The 14,897-nt window shown below is 49.4% G+C and overlaps 1 protein-coding gene across 1 annotated transcript in view; it reads right to left on the bottom strand.

The window, feature by feature from the left end:
- The window catches only part of CACNA1G (calcium voltage-gated channel subunit alpha1 G), a gene marked incomplete at both ends in the record, with an annotated part of 137,925 nt that overhangs the window by 69,098 nt on the left and 53,930 nt on the right, over window positions 1-14,897 (bottom strand). Inside the window, 7 exons of the mRNA XM_080629628.1 lie at window positions 5,867-6,231; window positions 7,576-7,620; window positions 7,701-8,511; window positions 10,019-10,111; window positions 10,302-10,593; window positions 12,424-12,583; window positions 14,502-14,599. Of these exons, the coding sequence (XP_080485754.1) occupies window positions 5,867-6,231; window positions 7,576-7,620; window positions 7,701-8,511; window positions 10,019-10,111; window positions 10,302-10,593; window positions 12,424-12,583; window positions 14,502-14,599 (1,864 nt within the window). The remainder of the gene's footprint in view (window positions 1-5,866; window positions 6,232-7,575; window positions 7,621-7,700; window positions 8,512-10,018; window positions 10,112-10,301; window positions 10,594-12,423; window positions 12,584-14,501; window positions 14,600-14,897) is intronic.

The raw sequence follows: 14,897 nt of genomic DNA, 5'->3' as shown, positions 1-14,897 counted from the left end.
AAGTTCCTCACCACCCTCCTCCTGGGTGCAGACACACATCGGGTCTGCCTCAAAACAGGAGCCAAACCATGAATCTTGGGGCCAAACACAAGGAATTCTGATGAATGAAAGAAGCTATTAATCAACAAAATGAGGTGCCCTTTCTTTGCCCTCTTCCACGCCTGATTCCCCATCATTTATAGCTCATGGCTGTGTCCTCAGTCAACCAACAAGCCTTCTCCATGCCCTGCCCTCATTGCACCCACATTTTTTCCTCTACCTTAGTGCACCCACTGAGCCACAGCCATCCTGAAAACCACTTTGGTTCCCTTCAGTAAATACAGCTCCCCTTAGCTCCAGAGCCACTTGCTACTTTATAAATAGAAACCCAATCCACACATATTATCAGTGATTACATTCATTGTCTTTGGGGTGCCTTAAAAGGCACTGGGCTTTAGCTATTGTCCTGGATCCAGCCCTGTGAACCTGAGTCATGTTTAATCAGAGCCTGATAGACCTATAGGCTTCCTCTTTTCATCCTTTGCCAAGCTGGTTAAAGGAAACAGTAGCAGGATTGCAGAGGGTTTTGCTTTGCTCCTCCTGGGGCTGGAGACATGGAAAGGGCAGCGTGCTTGCTGCTCGGTGGGCTGGAGGAGTGCTGGGAAGTTCAGGATTTAAAGGTATTTATTAAAAGGAAATTACTTTGACAGACAAGCGAACAAGTCCAGTTTCATCCCTTCACTGCATGGGAAAGGAAGATTTTGTTACAGGCTGAAGGGAATGCTGCAAGAAAGGGAGGAAAGCAGCTTTTCATTTGGAAATATCAGAGCTGTCTGCACAGGAGGGACTCCCCTTCCACCACTGCTGCTGATCTCATCTTCAGCCATTATCCCCTGTTGATGTCCCTTTCCACCCCACACCTGCAGAAGGAAGGAGCTGAGTCCCATGGAAATGGCTCCTTCTGGTGCAATGCAAGACCTTCCTCTCCACCGCATCCTTGTTGAGCAACCATGGCCAACAAATGAATTCCCTGGCCTTCACTGCCGATAAGTGGCCATGTCCCCATGCACTTCTCTTTGCCTTTCGTCATCCCAAACCTGGGGTGCAAATAAGGGGACAAGCCCTGAGCATGATGGAGAAACGCATTACCCAACCCTGAAGGGACATGCCATGAACCATCCCTGCCCAGGACCAGAAGCAGGACCTGCAGACCTCCCCCAAGCCCTGGCACTGAGCAGTCTTTACTGCTCTCAAGAGGCACAGCAGATATTCCTGCTTGAACTCCTTATCTCTCTCAGCTTGAGATTTCTGGATTAATATTATCCCAGAAAATGCAAGAAAAACATGAAGTAGCTCATCCATCTGCCCAGGTTTGGAAGGAGCTTAAGCCGAACAAAAGCTGCATTTCCACTTGGTCACACCTTGTAAGTACTTGAAATTTAAAGTCTATTTCTAGTTAATCTAAACCAAGTTGGAAACTTATCTCCCCATTAGTACTTGAGAAGGACCACGGGGAGGGAGGAAATAAAAGCAGAGAAAGAAAAACGCTGTCTCTGTAGGGCTCCTGCGCCGTTCTGCTGAACCGGGGTTTCTGATGCTGGTAACACTATCTCTAATGCTGACAGGTTTCCAATGGGGAAAAGCTGATCGTTTCCTAGCATCAGCAAAAAACCAATTATAACAAAGAGATGAAATCCAGCAGAGACGAGGAAAAAAGTGCTCGGCTCCTGTCCCTGCTCCTGCTGGGGGCTGAGCAGGATGGGAAGGGGCATCTGTGACAGCAGAGCACAGCCATGGGCATCAACACATTGGGACCAACCTCTGCCAGGAGAATCTGTGAATAAATGGACTTATCCCTGGGAAATCACCAACAATCAGCAATCAGGAGCACTTGCAGATGAAAACATTTGTTGGTACAAGCTGAGGATACTCCAGAAGCTCGAGCTGAATTTGCTGGCTCTCACCCAAGAGGAACAACCACAATAATCAAAGAAGGAGCAGAGAAACACCCGGCTATCTGCAGAGAGCAGTGATTTTTCATCCTCACCAGGATGAGGTGAGTTTTGAAAGCACACACATCGTTTTCCTATTTCACTGAGCTCAAGTCCCTTCTCAGCACTGCCTGAGCAGAGATAACATAAAGGTATGGATGGCACCTGAAACAACAGCTGTAGTGATAGGATCTAAGGCAGCCCAAGTATTTCCAGCTTCTGAACTAAATTAACAGGAAAGGATTGAGGCTTACATCTCCCCATCCAGGGAGCTGAAGAAAACTTCAGTAGATGTCAAGGAATCCACATAGGCTCATCACTAAAGCATGCAGAGAACTGAATTATCTGATAAAAAACCCATACACCTTCCAATTGCATGAAATCTCATTTTATTTTCCAATCATTCAGTCTGCAGAGCCAGAATAAAGTCTGCTTTATAGGCACAGCCCATTTTTTAAAGGCTATGAGGGCCATGGTACCCATGTATTTGCCTGGCACTCGTGAGCGACTCAATTAAAACACACGAGCTCCTACAAGACCTCATAAACCCTTTCAAATCACTGAGGAGCGGAAGAACCCCTCAGATCTATAAAAAGAATTACCCCCAGTAACAAACAGAGAGCTGGTTTTTGAAGTCCTGGTGATTAACAGCTCTGATGACTTCCATTAGTGTTGACTTGACTCCTTCAGTCTCCAACAGCAATCTGTTAATAAGAGTAATTTCTGCTCAAGCAGGAGCTAATTGAATACAGCACGTGCAAATCTATAGAGCACCTCATTTTCCTACCGTGGGAGCGCCCTACGCAGCTGTAGCACTGAGGAATTAAGTTGATGCTAGCTACAAGCCCTGCTTTGGACAAAGCCAGCAAACACCGAGGGAGGGAAAGCCTCAGTGCACTGCCAAAGCTTTGATCTCTTGGCTAAGAGTAGCTGGCACAGGGCTGGAGAGATGTGTAATGGAGTTTAACAGAGACATGGGATATGCACCAAAGTGGAAGTAGAGATACCTCTAGGAAGAGAAGACACTGCATGAGCGTGGGACCTTGTGAGCTCCCAGGAAGAGCCTGGAGCAGATGGAAGTTGTCCAGGGTAATGCCGTCTCATGGATCGGAGGGATGAATGCACATGCGTTAAGTGGCCCCCTGAATCAAAGCCTAATGAATCAGATTCATACTGGGAAGCACCAAATTAGAACCTTCACCAGAGAGAAGAGTTGGGCTACACTATTAAGGCCACAGTTGGAGTGAAGCAGCTGGGGTGCAGCATCAGTTTGCATTGGTGTATGATGCACAGAGCCCTTGGTGCAGCACCAGCTGCTGCCTGGATATGGGACAGGGCTTTGAGTCACTGCACTCACAAGAAACAATTCAAAAGAGGTGCAAGAGATACCGACACTATTTTAAAATTGATTCCCTTCCTTCCTGACCTGGAGGCTTGACACAGATCCAGAAGCATGAAAGAAGCCAAAATGTAGATGTCCTGGATTGAACTGATGTGGAACCATGAAGGTTGGAGGGGACACGGTGTTGCCCACAATCACTCTATGCAGCCAGGCAAAGGTGATCCATTGCAGCACATCTCTGGGTCCTACACATCCTCCTCTAGTGCAAGTGTGTCCTCTCCTCTCCAGAAAGGTGCTGGTAAACAAGGCTTTTGACATAGCACCTTAAAACATGTCCTGAAAGCATTTATCCTAATATAGCCTGGGGTGCCAGAGTGCTCATGTGAAAATCCCAAGAGGTAAATATTCATTAAATAAGCAGAGCTTAATATAGAAAGTCATGGAGTCAAGTACTCTTCAAGCCCCCTCATATCTTTGCAAACATCAGCCAATGAAGATAAATGTGGCATGGCTCATCACTTGCACTTCAGGAAAGGCTCTTCTAACAGAAAAAAAGCCACATTTCAGTGTTTATAATCTCTGCAGAAAGGCCTGGTCCGGCATTTCTTCCTTCTAATTCCTGCTCTCATAACTGTCAGATTATGAAACTGCAGACTATAAGCCTCCAGAGTTTACAGAAAAACACCTCTCTGCTGCCACTTTGAGCAGATGAACTAATAAAAACAAGCTCTGCTATTCACTCTAAATGCCTGGGAGAAAGGAATCTGGAGCAGTAGTAGCTTCAAAAATACCGTCAAAGCAAGCAACCACCCACAGCATCTGGAGTCCCCCCACGCTTTTCTGCTCCCTTCCTTGTTACCCGGAAACCATCACAGAAATCTGTCACTTCCCATCCAGCTGCAATGCTGGGGACTCATCACTGGCCAGGGCAGAGGCTAGCATCCCACTGTCCCATTTCCCTCAAGCCAAAGAATTAAGGAGCTGTGTTGCCTTTAGGGTGTTTGATGATGGGAGCTTGCTCAGCCATGCATCCGCAGGAGGATGTACATGCAGGGTGAGAGCCTACCCCAGCATCTCCCAAAGATGCTCCTGATAAAGGGCAACAAACCTTAACAATCCCTGCCTTGGACAGGCACAGCGGATTTGCTTTCGCCTTTCAGCCAAGGAAGGAATATGACTGTTCATTGGTTTCTAAGAGCCATCTCCCCCCAGGTTCTCAGGAGATTATCTTCCTGCTATTATTAAATAAAGGTGGAATCACTCAAGCTTCCCTGCAGAGCTCCCACCAAGGGCAGCACACGAAGGTGAAACCTACAGGACTGGAGAGCGCGTCGCTGTTTAATGTGTACTGAAAACAACGGGTAGCCAGCCAGACTGTATTAGGATGTCAGGGAGAAGGTGCTGGCTGGAAGGGACACATTCAGCACAGCCATGTCTCCCTGGTGTTCGGTCATTGAGGCATTAATGCCACAGGGGGACACAGGAACTTGGAGTTGATCTCAAGCCACCACCACTGCCACTGTGGGAGAAACATCTCTGCATGCAACTAGCCACTGTAAACATGAAACATGCCAGGAAGGGAGAAGAGTAAAAAGCCATCACTGAAGATATGAGGGAGGTCCCAGCAAAGGCTGGCCCTGGGATAGGAGTGACTGTGTCTGTCTGGGAGAGGTCTGGCATCCCAGGAGCAGCACCATGCTGGTCAGCGGGAGCTCCTGAACACTGCAGGAGTATCTAACAAGGTTTTGCAGCATCTCAGCATCCCTGCTAATAAACTCATCACCCCAAATACAAAGTGAGCACCTGCAGCACCAAGCCACCTGATGCCTGCAGCAGGACCAGACGCACCATGCCAGGCGTGCTGCCAGCAGCGTGCCACAAAACCCTCATGAGACCAGAGGGAGGCAAAAGCCTCGCCGAAAGCAGAGCTGTTGTCATCGTTATGGAGATGTTTCAAGAGGAATGTAGCAACTCCTTTTCTTAATGACTATATATAGCAAAAAGCTCTGCTAGGTGACAAGTGTGCGAGAGGCTGGAACAGAGGCAGCCTCTTGCCTGCAAGGACTCAGATAATCAAGCAGAGGAATAGCCAGAGATGAGTCTATTTTGGACTATTGCTGGAGCGTTCACCGAGGAAGCAAAGGCATTTGTTACCTCCTCTCCAGGGACTGTAAATTCAATAGACTTCCCTGCCTGCAGCCAATGCTGCTGGGCTGGCACAAACCCAGTGGCAAATGGCTGGTGCCTCTCCTTGGGCTCTGCACCATAGAACCCAGCAGGGCATGGTGCTGATGGCCATCTCGGCACAGTGCTGAATATCCCTGTCAGAGCTGGGATGCAGGAGGTCACATAGCCAGGTACCAGCTGGGGTGATTGCTGTTGCCCCTGCCTGCAAGCTAAAAGCATGCTCAGAGAGAAAAAGCCAGCCCTGCTTTGTCCTGAGACCCTTCCTACAGCATCCCAATGCCTCTCACCATCCCACTGGCAGATGGATTTAGACCCACATCACCGCCCGCATCCCTGCTGTGCCAAGAGCCACTGTTACAGCACTCACCTGCTCGTGGTACTCGATCCCCATGCTCAGCGTGTTGATGAGAATGGCCACCATGATGCCACGGCCGAAATACTTGCTGTCCACGATCTTGCGGAAGGTCTCGCACACCACGTGCCAGAAGGCCAGCACCCGGCTTGCTCTCCTGGCACGGGGTCTGCCCCGCTGCGGGTCCCGCTGGTCGCTGTAGTGAGCATCCTGCGTGAACTCGTAGACCCCATCGCTGTCCGAGTCGGCTGTCTCATTGTCCGTCAGCTCGGCTTCACTTGCCAGCGCCTTGAGGCAGTAGGGACAGCTCTCGGGGCTGCAGGAGCCACCGTCCAGCTTGGTGCAGGGGCTGGAGATCTTGCAGGAGCTTTGGCAGGGCCCTGGAATGCCAGTGGGGCAGGGGCATGGCAGCCCGTCAGCCATTGGAGCAACCCCCAGTCCCCATTAGCACCAAGCTGATGCCCTTGACACGACAGGCATTTCCTAATGGGAAAAGGGCTTCTGCTGGGTTAAAGAGTCCTAGGCAAAACCTGGGCTCCCCGAGCGCCTTCTCCATAGTAACAGAGCCCTCTTTGCTGTCCCCATGCAGATAGGGCTGCCCAGGACCCTAAGCTCACCTCGTTACACCTCTGGCCATTATGGCTAGGAGAAAGCAATCATCTCTCTGGCCCCGGCAGGCTCCGGGCTGTAATTATCAGCAGCACTGCTGTAGCAGCCTCCTTTCCTGCTCCCGCTGTTTGCTGATGCTCCGAAATCACCAGCTTCCCCCTCCATGTGCTGCCCTCAACAGCAGCTCCCAGCTGCCAGGTGGCTCCTGGGTGACAATATCAGCAGGATATTCCCCCCATATCCCACCATCTGGCCAAGGGGAAAGGCTATCTGCAAAGCACGTGCTTGACTCCTGCACAGCAGCAGGCAGCAGTGAGAATAAAACCCCAGCGATAAACCAGCTCAGAGCCCAGCTCTATCTGTTTAGTCTCTGGGCTGGGAATCTGACTTGGCTCTTCCCTGCACAGCTCCTGGCTGGAAAGGTCAATGCCACTGTGGTGGGATGGAAAAGGAATTCACTGTCTGGGAAAGCTTGGCCAGAAATGTTGCTTGGAGGCTGAGAGGGTTTGGACAAGACTGGCCCAAGCTTCCAAACCTCAGGATGTGGAGGGGGAAAGAGCATCTAGCAGTGAAGGTATGAAACCCCTGATCCAGGAAGGCTGCATTCAGCTCCTGGCTCTGTTATGGGCTTCCTGAGCAAATCACAGATTCTTAATATTCAGCATCTGCAGTTGCCATTGAGCAAAGCAGACACTTGATATCCCCAAGCTTCATGTGCCATAGGGAACAGAGCTACGCAGTGCTCAGGGATGTGCTGGGACTCAAATCTGCAGAGTGCCCATCCCCAGGCTTTGCAGCAAGTGCTGGGCAGTGCAGCCACCTCCAACCCCTGCATTTCAGCAAGGAATGTGACCATTTGGAAGCAGCCAGGCTCACTGAGGCCAGTTCTAGCCTATTTGGGAAGTGGTGATCCCTGTAATTGCAAATTAAGTTAGTTTGGGGAGAGAAATTAATTGCAGAATAAATTGTTTTGGGGGATGGTAAAGAAAATGGGTTCAATGAAAACATCAATTTCCCTTGGATGCTTGCAAGTATGAAATCTAGGATGCTGAAAACTCTGCTGATTTTGGCTATAAAACACATTAGGTATGTCAGAAGGTTTCTGTTGGCCTCACCTGGAAAGCTATCGCCTTTCTCTGTAACGTGGACTGAAAAGAACCCTGCAGAAAGAGAAATAAATCAGGTCACAGCTTGTATTTCTACAAGGCAACCCTACATTGACACCTGGCCCCAGGCTCACCCGTGCTCTGTGTCTCCAGCAACTTGTGCATGGTGCTGTATGGCCCCGGTGGGATGTTGAGGCTTGTCAGCGTGCTGCTCCCACCACCAACCGCTGCTTCCCCAAGGTTCTTCTCCTTCAGCATCTCATGGGAGGTACTGGGGTGCACCGTGGGGTACACTTTGCTGCCCACAATGTTCTTGGGGATCCCCTCAGGGCTTGGCAAGCCAAGGCCTGGCTGCGGAAGGGATGACCGGCAGAGCACCGGCTCGAAGTGGCAGTCAGCATGGTAGATGCTGTGAACAGACTCGGTGTTGCTGGGAGCAGCACTGGGAGCCCCATGGGCAGTTGATGCTGTAGGAGGGAGCATCAACCGGTTGGTCCCATTGTGGAGTGAGCTGGTCTCCACATCGCTGATCTCAGGGCTGGCACGAGGTGCCCGCAGGTTCCCATTGCCCAGGTGATAGTGGTGGTGATGGTGGTGATGGTGGTGGATGAGGTGGTGCACTGAGGACCTCTTCCTCCTCCGGTGCTTCCTGGAGTGCCGGTCAGATCCTGCTTTGCTCGTGGGGCTGGTGAGGAAGCCCATCCTGACCCCTGCCACCCGGTAGAGCTCCACAAGCTGCTTGCTGCCTTTACGGACAATGTAAACCAAGTACTTGAGGAGTTCATCGTAGCAGCTGCCTGGCTCTGAAAAGCTGGCGAGGGTGCTGGCATTGGACAGGTAGCGCACCCGCTGCTCCTTCATCAGCTGGCTCTCGCGCTGCTTCGTCTCGGAGAACTGCGTTGCTATCACCACCAGGCAGAGGTTGATCATGAAGAAGGAGCCCACCTAAGGGGAACAGGAGACATCAGCCAGCTTTGCTGATGGAGCAAATCCCATCCAGCTCTATCGCCTGCATCACCCAACAGGGACCATCAGCCAGCACCATGGGGGGACTGAGTCACCCCCGAAACCCCCACACCAGCGCTCCACGGAGCACGTCAAAGATCACAGACGAGAGCAGACTCTTGTGACAAAAAGCTTTTGCTCTTTTAAGATGATGTTTTTCTCTCCCCGCAGACAGCGGTTGTAATTATCACAATTAGTGGCATTACTGATGAATGCACTGAGGCTTCCTGATAGGAACGTTCTTCCTGGCAGCGTCAGGGCAGCCTGCAAGCAGATCCCTTTCCCCTGCTAACGGGATTTGCAGGTGACTGTTATGCAAGGGCATCAGTGGGCTGTACCCACAGCCTGGGGGGTTTATTTCCAGCCAGAGTTTCATGAGGTTCTGCCTTCTGCAGAGCCCAGCCTGGATCACAGGGAATTACTGACATGCAAACGGACTATCACACACTGCTAACGTTACTCGCACGGCATCTGGAAAAGCACTGATTGTCCTTCCTCCCCGTCATTTCGGGGATGCTGAGAGCAAGGGATCGTTTCTTTTCTGGGGAAGCTATTAGATGAGCTAGAAAAACCATCATGGACTAAACGACCTTCTATCTTCTCTCATCAGGGTTTGAGTCCTGGTTTCATGATGAGCAGAAATCCCCACAATGGCCTAATGGACAACGTGCAGCTATTTTGCTGGGCTTAGTCAAATTAGAAAGTAAGAAAGGGACTCATTTCACTTATCTCACATACATCCAAGTGAGACACCTAATGATCCTTTACAGTCAAGAGAGAAATAGGCACATGAAGTCTGCAATGCATCTAATTTTTGGAAGTCTACCTTTGGAAGAGATGAATCACTCCCTTAAAGCACCTATTTTTCTCTCTTGACTATAAAGAGAGTCTATACAACAAGCTCAGCCAGTCAGAGCAGTCAATTCTACTTGCATGGATGAAGCCCTTCGTGGAGCCCACCCCACAGATACTCTTTGTTGGCTCTGTTGTGGGTGGTCTCAGATGATGCTGTGACACGTGGGTGGGCTGTGGGCAGTAATCTCTTCCCTCCTTTCCTAATGTGCTCTCTGAAGTTTGGGATTGTTTCCCTGGAATGTCCTCTCTGTCTCTGTCCTTCAACATGGGGAATTTCTGGGAAGCCTCCTCCCCTTCCAGAGCTCAAAACCTGACTGGAGGAAATTTGCCTGCTTTTAAACTTAAATTCAAGGTGGCAACAAAGACAGAGAACCTTGGAGCACAACAGAAATGTATCCACCACAGCTGAAGCACATCTTTCCTTCCTTTATGTTCACAGCAAAACTCAGCTGCAGCACAATGTATTGAAGTTGCACATTTTCCAGCAGGCTGGTTTCTACATCAGCTTCTATATTCACTGCATTATCTGCCCTGTTCATCTGGGTCACTCCACATGCCAGGAAGACGCCCATGTTCCCCTAAGGCTACTCACAATGATCAGGAGGATGAAGTAGATGAAGTTGTAGAAAGAGTGTGCATCCATGACAAAGTACATGATGTCCACCCAACCTTCCAGTGTGATGACCTGGTGGAGATAGGAAGGGAAAACGAAGCAGTCAAGACTCAGTTACAACACCAAGTGCACAAGCAATGTTTCTCCTGGCTGGGTCACTTCTGACCACCCCACAGCTGGTCTTGGTGCAGTATAAGACACTGAGGAGCCAAATCCTGCTCCTGTCAATGCCAATCACCACTTTATAGCTGCCCATGCTCACCTGAAATATCGCAATCCAGGCATAGCCAATGTTATCAAAGTTGATGGCTCCCTTGAAGGGGTTGTGCTCCCCGGCGGAGCAGTTGGTGTAATACTGATTCCAATTGACACAGGAGGTGTTGGTGGTGTCATTGTAGGAATAATAATCCAGGGTGCACTCAAGACCCTCCTCCCTCCGCGTTGGGATACTCCGGCAGTAGCGCATCCCATTCTCCCTGGGCTGGGAGCAGATGAAAGGGTTCTCATCTTCGTTCTCTGTCTGGTAGTATCTCTCCAAATCCACCGTGTAGGGGCTGAAAGAGTCCAGACAGGGCTGTGGTTTGCACACTTGATTGCAGGCAGTCTGACAAGGTAACAACTGTGACAGCGAAGTCCAACATCTGTTATTATGGATCTTAGAGCTTTGAAAGGGACCTTCTCGAGCTTTCTGCAGCCGCACTGGGTGAGATGATGTCAATAACTGGGTTTTGGGAAACTGAGGCAAGTGCATTTGGCCACTCAGCAACCTCTCTAATGATACTGTTAAGAGTAACCCATCTGGAAGTGCTCTGGCTTTAACTTTAGGGGACTAAGAGCAGGATTCAGCCCAGCAGGGCTTCACTGAAATGCCTTTGTTGCAGTAAGATGGAAATTAGTGGTTTAAGCTCCTGTATCTCCTGTCCTCCTGAAAAGGCTGAGAATTGCTTGGGAAGACTCTATGTACAAGTACCTCCCAAGCTTACTGAAAACCAGAGACAAGGCCTTCATCTGCATGTCACAGTGCCTGTTCAGTGCATAGATAAGCTCTAAATTCCCTCTGAGGGTGGCCTTACCACAGCAAACACTCTTCAGGGAAATGAAACAACCCATGGCCAGCCAGAAACTGGCTTCTTGCTCTGCACACAGCTATCTCCTTAAAGCTGCCAAGACTCCCACTAAAGCTTGCAAAGATATTTTTAAGCCTAGTTCAGCCTGGTTAATTCCTGCAGAATTGCCTTTAATACCCCTCAAAGCTTATTTAAACCCCTGGAACTCTGGCTCAATTAAACAGCACCCAAACCTGTGGCTCTATTGGATTTACTCAGTGGTGAGGCAGTGCCCCTGCTCTGCTGCCATTTACTTAACAGGGACGTGCCCTGGAAATGACTCTTCCAACTGCCCTTTGAGGGCATGATCTACAGGAGGGGTGGCATTGATTAGGAGATGTGTGGGAGAGGATAAAAGGCGCATCATGCCAGCTCCAGACCCGAGAGCAAGCCCAGCCACAGCATCAGCATTGTGGTCCTGCTGTGTGCAAGAAAGAGCTCTTGGCATTGCATGGCTTCTCCATCCAGGTATGGATGTAGCTGGATCAACTCCAGAGTCAACTGAAAGGTGGTGACAGGGGTGTTGGAGCTTGGTAGAGCAGCCATCAAGGGCTTGCAGTTATCTGTCCTTCTTCTAGCCTTCAGAGGGAGGGAGGTGGTGGGAAAAAGCAGGAAGGTAGGAGAACAGGTATGGAAATTACAGTCTCAAAGAAGCTGATGGCCACCAGATATTTCAACCGTTGTTCCAACATTCCTACATCTGGCAAGCCGGCTGGCCAGGAAACTGGGTGCTGCAAAACCCCATTTGATCACAATAGTCCTCTTTGCCTTAAAATCCAGGGCTCTGAGAAAACAGACACTTGAGGACCATCTCCTGCTCTGAGACTGAGAAGGACCTAGCATCTCAAAATGTGGCAGCTCCTGTAGCTTCCCCTGGGGTTTAGGTGGGACTACAAATGCCATACCAATAACCACCACCAAATGCTGAACGGGACTCAGCCCTCAGAGTCCCGATGAATGCAGAAAAGGTCACACATTAATGACATGCTGAACTTAGGAAGCTTGAACTCTTATTCTCAGAGGGATCTTGTTGGCTCTTATCAATCAGAGAGGTTCCCAAGTGCTGGCTGAGGGTTTAAGAACAGTCCTGCAGGACTCGACTGGCAAAGTATCACAGCTCACTGTCCTGGCCATGTGTACCTGAGCAGGACTTGTGGTGGCATTTAGGAGCAGGGAGCATTTAGAGAAGACAAAGGCTTTTTAATGGATATCCTTATCTGCTGAAGGGACAGACTCGCCCAAGCTGCAGAGACACTTCTGCTGCCTACACAGACTCACATGCTGAAGTTCTCAGGGAGGAAGCAGCGGTTTCTGAGCAAACCTGCCCACAACTGGACTCCCACAATGCCAAAGATGAAGAAGACGAAGAAGCAGAGGAGGAGGACGTTCCCCAGCATGGGCAGTGTGTCCAAAAGAAGCGTCACCAGGATGCGCATACCTGAAGCGAAAAGCCCACGCTGAGTTTTCTTATGTCCTCCTGACCTTTTCCTTTCCATCCATACTTTTCCCTGCACTGCCTTCCCAACCACCATCCTTGTCAACCACACATAGATTCAAACACCTGCAGCTCCTTGGTTCCATCTGGTTTCCCAACAAAGCCCCTGGGAAACCCCCCTGCCTCCATACCCTGCTCCTGGGCACACAACCAACCTTCCCTGCTCCTCTCTCTTCACTCCCTATCTCAAGTCCTCTCCTAAAGTTCTCTAGCAATTACATGTCTCCTTTCTTCCCTGAGACCAAACTCTGACATTCTCCCTTGCTCAGTCTTATTTGTTTCCCCACTCAGTATATATTAAAATTCCCTTTCCTCCCTAATTCCGCTCCTCTGCCCTAAATCCCCACTCTTCCTTAAAATACAAGACTCTCCCTGGCAGTTAATTCTCGCAAGTTCAGGAACAGCCAGTTCTGTAACAAAGACAAATTGAGGGTGACTTCGACTTGACATTTACACACAAAAAACTTGATTTCATCTGACGTCTCTGTAATATTCTGCTCATCTCTTGCTCTCCTCCTTTCCCCATCTTCTGCATTCTCTCACTCGCTTATATTGATTTTCATTTAAAGAAACCTTTACTGTTGCACCCTTTACTTGGATACTTCAGCAAGAGCTCTTTGCTTGATGCTGTCACCTCCTCTATCAGGGTTTTCCTTCTACTCGTCTACTAGGGAACAACCACCTTGCATCAACTCCTAATTAACTGAAATGACTTTCTGTGGTTACTGCATTTATCATCACACAAACCTCTGTTTTTTTCCCCCACCTTACATTTCTATCCCATTGTAACTGCGCTGCAGAGAAGCCAAGATAAATTACCCGGGGTTTCAAAATACATTAAGTGAATTACATCCCCAGTTAGACAGTGGTGGATGAATTCAGCCATCCATCAGGTCAGCAGCGGGGATAAAAAAAACCCATTGCAAACAGGATTCTGAAGCTACCGTAATGATTGGAACAGCAGCAGCAGCAAAGCCAGATTAAGTTCAAGAGTCAAGGCCAGAAAAATAAACAGACCCCAGGCACCTCCAGCACCAGCAATCAAAACCGGAGCTGATCAGTGTTCATCAAGGCATTGGGCTAGTTTGGATAGGGGAGTTTGGACTTGGATTTAATTTGGCTGGAACAATGCTGGATTTGATACCTAGGATTGTAGGATCAGGAAAATGACGTTTCTGATGCAGTTGTACTTAATACACCTGATCCATACAGCATCTGAGAGGGACTGCCCAGCACCTCTTAGTGCTCCAGGCTTTGCCCAGCACTGCACAGCGGGAATGGCTCCCTAGGCAGTTTGGTTGGGTTTGGAATGGCCAATGCCTCTCAGTACACAGGGCTGGGTTACCATCATGGGCTGCCATGCAGGAGCAGGCAATGCCACTCACAACAAGACTTCCTCACCCCCATTTCTCCAGGTATTTATCTATACCACATATACATATTTATATATGCATACTCCAGGTATATATACCCCATAAAGGATGGGGTAGCACAGGGAGCGTGGAAGCTGCATAGCTCAGAACCTTAGCTCAGCCCCTGCTTGGCTCAGTCAATCCTTATCACCAGCATCGCTTCACCTTAGCAGCCTCTTGAAACCCTCTTCAGATGAAACAGAAAGGTGTCTGAAGGCAGTGCTGGATATCTTACTGGCTAGTGGTTCATCTCTGATGCCACAGGTGTCAAAAGGAATATTACTTAAAGCAGAAAAATGACAGGCACTGGAAACCAGAGCGTGGTGGTAGGACCTGGCACTACCATGCTTGTGTGAACCTTGGAGTTACAATGCAAGATTGCATCTTCCATCTTTAGGCACAGATACACAGAACTTGAATCAACCAGGAGAAATAAGGATCTGACTTACTGGGGACCCTGTTAATGGCCCTGAGTGGCCGCAGGACACGGACGGTGCGGACCGCTGAGAAGCTGACGTTCTGCAGGTCCAGGGAATACTCCAGCATCCTGCGGGAGACATGAATGCGGAGGAGCATGGAGAAATGTTAGATTATCAAACATTATAAATCAAACATTATACACCAGCCGCTCACAGGGGGGCTTGTTACTGCATCTCTTCCACCAGGAAAGTTTGCCAGAGGAATTAATTAAGGGTTGTTTGCGTATCAGATAAAGTCAATGAGCAAGAATGTGACACACCAGCTTACACAGACACAGATTTTCCCTGTCTGTCATCTGCTTTGGTTACTGTGTTTTGCACAGGTCCAGGCCAAAAGAATCTGAAGTGGTTGCACACTCCAGGGGG

This window comes from Psittacula echo (genome assembly GCF_963264785.1).
Source record: "Psittacula echo genome assembly, chromosome: 14".
In the NCBI taxonomy this organism is placed as follows: Eukaryota; Metazoa; Chordata; class Aves; order Psittaciformes; family Psittacidae; genus Psittacula; species Psittacula echo.
This window is presented reverse-complemented; position numbering and strand designations above follow the sequence as displayed.